Here is a 6,000-nt window from a genome sequence, read left to right as displayed (position 1 = left end):
CCCGGCACGACAAGACAAAACAATAAAACCCATTATAAACAAGGCATTTGTTGCATCCAGTGGGGACAGCATTTCTGATTATAATGACTTATACTGTCTTTTTATATGTTGTGTATCGCGCTGTGTAAACATAAAACTATGTCTGGAGAAACGCCAAAAAAACAAACGTTACTCTACACTGCTGAAAACTCACGTTTGAATCATCTGGGGCAAATTCTTTTAATATAAAAAAACGTACTTACTGTGAGTATACCATTATTTTTATTATTGTATTCATTGTATAAAATTTTGCACTAATGTATTTATAATTGGTAAACATCTTTTTCCTTAATCCAGTTTTCCACACATAGTTTTATTTAATATTTTTTTCTTGATGAGGTTTTGCCATCATTAAAGATGGATGCTGCCACACTGAACCTTTATTTTTATTTAAAGAGATTTAGAATTTTTTTCTATTTAAAAAAAAAAAAAAAAAAAAAAAAAAAAAGATCATAACACTTTCCTGTCCAATGCCGTAGCATGCAAAGTATTTATTTTTACTTAAAAAGCAATGTTCGGTCTTACAGCACAGAAGCATTGTGCATCCAAAATAATATAAATAATTTTGCAAGCTTTAACAATCCAGACTAGTGCCACAAAGGTCTGTCCTGGCTTATGTAGCCAATCATTCAGCATTTGGGACAGGGTCTATATGTCTTCCTGATCACCCACAATTACACTTGTTGTTCCCAACACTGCTGAACATCACTGGGATTCATTTAACTGTGGACTTACGTATGGTCATGACACCACTAGCTACAACATAACACTCAACCGTTAATAAATACAAGCCTCTTATAGCAGACCGGCAACACCGTAACACATTAGAATGTCATCAGAGTAATGTTAGGTGACAAGATCCTGTTGACAACACTTACACAGCAAAACACGCTCAATAAAAGCTTGCCAAACCAGACAGGTAACTTGCAGTACTTTACAGGGAGAAAGAGACCACTTAGCCTATTCCCATGTCAATATGCAAACATGTCCCTCTCATTCTGGAGTATCTGCAAACCAGTTTTTAAAAGCAGTCAACATCTGCTTTCTTCTGCTAGATGTGGTAAAAACTGCAATCTATACAACAGAGGTGAATGAGCCAAGAAACTGTGTTAAACAAGAAAAGAAATCATCCAGTGAGGCATTGAGGCTTAACATACACATGTCCTGTTTGTCTTGCCTTTACTGCTGAAGTATTTGGGTCAGTCAGACTGCTAATCCATAAAGCACGATGAACAAGTCACCAAAGATATTCAACACACTGCTTTTACAAGCACAGCGGGAACGTTAAACATTTTCATGCCAACTTCGTAATCTCACCAACGGGCCATAAGAGAGCACGCAGTATTTTTAAGAACAAAGCAGCATCTTGATTGAACTGTAGAGCTGGAGATAATATTTGGTTGCACAAAGTTTGCAGAGGCCTTCACATGATGCACATGACCTAGAAATCTCATGTCACGTTCTTTCATTCAGTCCTCCATTAATGCAGATCAGATGACATCATGATGTCATAAAGCTCTGCAAGTTTGGTTCAGACTTATGATCTATTCACATTCATCAGAACTGGCTGTCTGTGTGAGCACCTGCTGTGTTACATGGGAGGTACATGTAACATTTGGTAAAGGAATCATTAACCACAACAAAATGGGAGAACACCAGATTATTGTATGTTTAGTGTTTGTTTGTTCCTTTGCCATGTTTATGGGTCACAAAAAAGGCTGCTTATTTTTCATCTAACTTTCAGATCAGGAATTTTCAAACTGGGGTCCAGTGTTCTTGTGGCTCAGTGGTAGTGCATTGCATTAACACCGCAAAAGGTTGTGGGTTCGATTCCCAGGGGAACACATGTTAGGTATAAAAAAGAAAATGTATAGCCTGAATGCACTGTAAGTCGCCAAAGCGTCTGATAAATGTAAATGTCCAGGGAACCCCAGAAGGCCTCAAGGGGTACCAGGGGTCCACTGAATATTTCAGAAAAAAAAAAAACAATATTTATTGTGAAAATAATAATTTTCAATTAATACTTTTCAGATAATTAAAAAAAAAAGACAAAAAAAAAAAAAAAAACTCAACTTATCGTTACTCAAAATGACAGCAAATCTCCAACATTTCTATGGAAAACTGCTAGGGCAGCGTTTCTCATAACCGCAGACAGTGTGGGGTTATTAAAAGGAGTCCTTGGTTCAAAAACGTCTGCTAGAAAGTTCTGTAACTGGTTAAAAAGTGAACACTCACTGCATGCTCTGAGCACACTTTTAGATCCAAAGACTTCCTAACAGCTGAGGACAGAATCATCAGCATGATATCGAAAGAAAATGTATCTGAAAATATCTAAAGAAACGCTGACACCTGTATAAGACTAAAATATTCCTGAATATTTCCACTCAAGGAAACCTGACAAGAAACGCTTAATATGCACATAAACTCTCAACATTTGCATACAAGTTTATGCACTAGCCTGAGGTGAATTTGCTCTAGTTTCACATGGGTCAAAATGTGCATTAATGAAAAAGAAATGGCTGACATACAATTTTTGTGCACTGAAATATATTCAATACTTTTAGCTCTTCATAGTTAAAAGTTAAGGCGTTTCTGCTTTAGCTGAATGTTCACAGATGCTCTTAAAAAGGAGAAACTTTATGCCTAACAATGGCTTTTATTCTTGACTGTACTCATGATGCTGCACAGCCTCTCATTTCTGACTGCTTAATTAAATGCTGTTAGCTTGAAGTAGCAGTTTAACATGACAGTCAATGCTCCTCACGCTCTGCATCTCTACGAGAACTCAACTTTCATCCTATTTACACTTAACACACAACTACAGGTTAAGACCACATCTGTAAGCAGTAAGACCTCTTTAATTTGCAGTGATGGCTAACAACACGCAGGTGAAGCTTCACAGATGTTCTTGGATGAATAGAAGTCATCACAGATCAGGACAGAAACAGCTGTACAGCTGCTCTCAGACAAAAAAAAAAAAAAAAAAAAAAACAGATAGAATGTCAGTCATCCTTTAGCTTGGGGAGAATGTTACAGGGGTCTTACCCAATTTGAGGCTTTTGCTTGGGCTTGGATGACGTCACAATCCGGGCCTTCTTGGAGATTTTATCCTTGCCTCTGGACTTGGAAGAACCGGCCTTGTGACTGCGGTGCTGCGACGACGAAGACGGGAAGCTTTCGGGACTCATGATGCGTGGAATATTTTTCTCTCCCCTCTCTTGTGCTTTGGCGATGGCCTCAGAGATGATTCGATTGGCCTTCTGTTGTTTATCGTCGGAAAGGGACGACTCCATCTGCTGTTGCTGCTGCTGTCGCTTCTGAACCCGCCTCTCTGACGTGGATATGTACGAGGATGATGAAGAGTAAGAAGAGGAGCTGCTCTTCACTGGTGGGCTGAGTACCCGCAGCTGGCTGTTCGGACCATTAGTGTTCTTAGGAGGCTGTGAGAAAATAGAAAAAGAAAGATATTACCACCCAAACACGATATCAATGTTCTCCATAGGACTGGCTTCATCTAAAATTGTTGTGTCGGCAGGACTGTACAGGAAGCCCCTAGATAGGCTTCTATTTCAGAATCTCATAATTCCATATGCTAAACCCATAATGAACAAAACACTCTTAAGATAACCATGACGCCATGTAGACTAGTCTGATGGTCAATATAAGAGCGCTATTGGACAAGAAACATAAACATCCATAACATTACTCCTCTAGTCATGACCTAGAAAACTTGGACTCAAGCTGATGTAAATACTTTAATAGGTTTCTTATTAAGGGGGACAAAGTCAGTACAGTGAAACAGCTACTCTGCACATAAGATTACAAAGGTTCTGTAAGCAATTTAAGATGTTTTGCGAACTTTTCCACCATTTTGCTAACTTCAAGCACAAGATCCTCACTCTAAAACACAGACCTCCAACAAACCAAAAAGATGCCAACAAAGCAGAATGTGCAAATTCATTCACAGGCGGTGGATGAAATTAACAGCTGCCACCAGCCAAATGCTGGTAGTTTTACACACAATGGGGGCTAATTTTGCTCATCTATGGTGGTTCGCTTGTAATGTGCATTGCAAAAGCAAAGCTGATGTCTGATTTAAAAAAAAAAAAAAAAAAAAAAAAAAAAAACTGATATCTGTTGTTATCATTAGAGTCAACCTATACTGGGCTCAAAAACAAAAACAAACAAACAAAAAAAAGACAACAGTGTAAATGGATACTTGTTAAAGCAAATGATGTAATGCAAGTTGAGACAGATTTTACATGCAGATTTTACACTTTTTTCTGCATGGGTGGGGGGGGATGCAGAAACACAAGCTTGCAATCTATTGTAAGAAAGGGGCTGTGTTTAGGCAGACTAAGGCCTCGTTTACACTGCAGGTCTTGATGCCCAATTCTGATTTGTTGCCTATATCCAAAATTGGAATTTTGCCAACCATTGTGCCTGGTGGGCAAAAAAATTATTTCATACTTTATTGACAAGCAAATAACATTTCTAATTGGTTAGTTTACTGATTGGCTAAAACGTCTTAGTCCCCTGATTTTTTTTTTTTTAGTTACAGAGTCTAGAGCTCTTACTGAGACAGGTGTGATTTCTCACGACACCTTTTTCAGTGAGGCCTGTCAGGTAGTAGAGACACTTGTGCTTACATCAACTCAAATACTGTTCAAGTTCTTTACCCAACTCAATACTGGTTGGGAATTTAATAAGTACACCAGTTACTTAATGACCTTGCCAGCAGACTAAACGCAAGAGGAGGTCCAAGATAAAAATCCTCAGAGATCCCATCTCATCTGCTTGAAGCTCAGGCAGTGCAGCATGCTAAGCCTGAGCCCACACACACACACACACACACACACACACACACACACACACACACACACACACACAGGATGATAACATGGGAAATCCTCCATCTTTGAACTGCTGCATCATCAATGTTCCTAATGCCTGGGTTTCATAATATTCACTGCTCTGCATTCACGTGGCCAACCAGCTATAGGAGAAGTTAAAGGAATGGTTCAGACGACTACTCAGGCGAACACTGCACACCACTGGGCCTGCACACACACATATTCACAGATTTATTACTAGTTTAAAGATCTAAAGTAAACATAAGGTATCATTACGTTTACTTAAAGATTATAAGTAAACGTAAGGCATAGGGGCATTAATAAGTCACACTTCATCAGAATGACATCACACACAGATCAAAGGTCAAGAGACCATTTCACATTACCCACCCCTCACCCCATGAAATAAAAAGACAGTCATGTATAATTCACAGCACGATCATACGATCATATAGCAGGCCTAGACATGCCAACTTTATTATTCATGCCTATTTTCCCGACATGCAATCTCCCTTTTTCCTCCATTCCTCACTCTCTTTCTCACTCGGAAAGCAGCTAAAGTGAGTTTGAACCCATAAAGAAGGAGAAAGAGATCTTATAATTTTATTTTATTAGGTTTTACTTTGCACACACTCATTGTATAAACATGACATCCGGCCAGAGCAATGTTCCAGTCATGCCAATAAAGCTAGACAGACATAAAATCGGATCACCCAGGCTGTGCTTTCCTGATGGCTAAATAAAGGGAATTATTTGGAAAGAGTGGGGAAAAAAAAAAGAGAGACGCGAGTGGGGGTGGGTTATAAACACTAACTCATTTGGTGGCTAAACATGAGCCAGAGAGCAGAACTCTTGTGAAATATTCACACTAACCCATTTGAGGCATGAAGGGGCAAATCAGCAGGAATGAAGAAATGGAGGAAAGCTATAGGGGAAGGCGGGAGAGCATATGTGAGAAAATGAGTAATAGAGAGAATATGACGTGAGCGAGAGAGGGAGAGAGCGAGGGGAAAATGCAGCAAGCCGTGAGCACTGCATCTATATAACACATCTATAAATAACTAAAATTACAGGCTGCCAGCATCGTAGCAATTTCAATCTCTCTCCT

General features: G+C 39.1%; 1 protein-coding gene across 7 annotated transcripts in view; it reads right to left on the bottom strand.

The window, feature by feature from the left end:
- Positions 1-6,000, bottom strand: part of LOC109084314 (chromodomain-helicase-DNA-binding protein 9-like) — a 59,669-nt gene that overhangs the window by 29,563 nt on the left and 24,106 nt on the right. For all 7 annotated transcript variants that reach the window (XM_042760327.1, XM_042760329.1, XM_042760326.1 and 4 more), the window contains one exon: positions 3,085-3,479. In XM_042760327.1, the coding sequence (XP_042616261.1) occupies positions 3,085-3,479 (395 nt within the window). The remainder of the gene's footprint in view (positions 1-3,084; positions 3,480-6,000) is intronic.

The sequence above is a fragment of the Cyprinus carpio genome, chromosome A7 (genome assembly GCF_018340385.1).
Source record: "Cyprinus carpio isolate SPL01 chromosome A7, ASM1834038v1, whole genome shotgun sequence".
NCBI classification, from domain to species: Eukaryota; Metazoa; Chordata; class Actinopteri; order Cypriniformes; family Cyprinidae; genus Cyprinus; species Cyprinus carpio.
The sequence above is the reverse complement of the archived record's forward strand: the minus strand, read 5'-3'. Positions and strand labels throughout refer to the sequence as shown.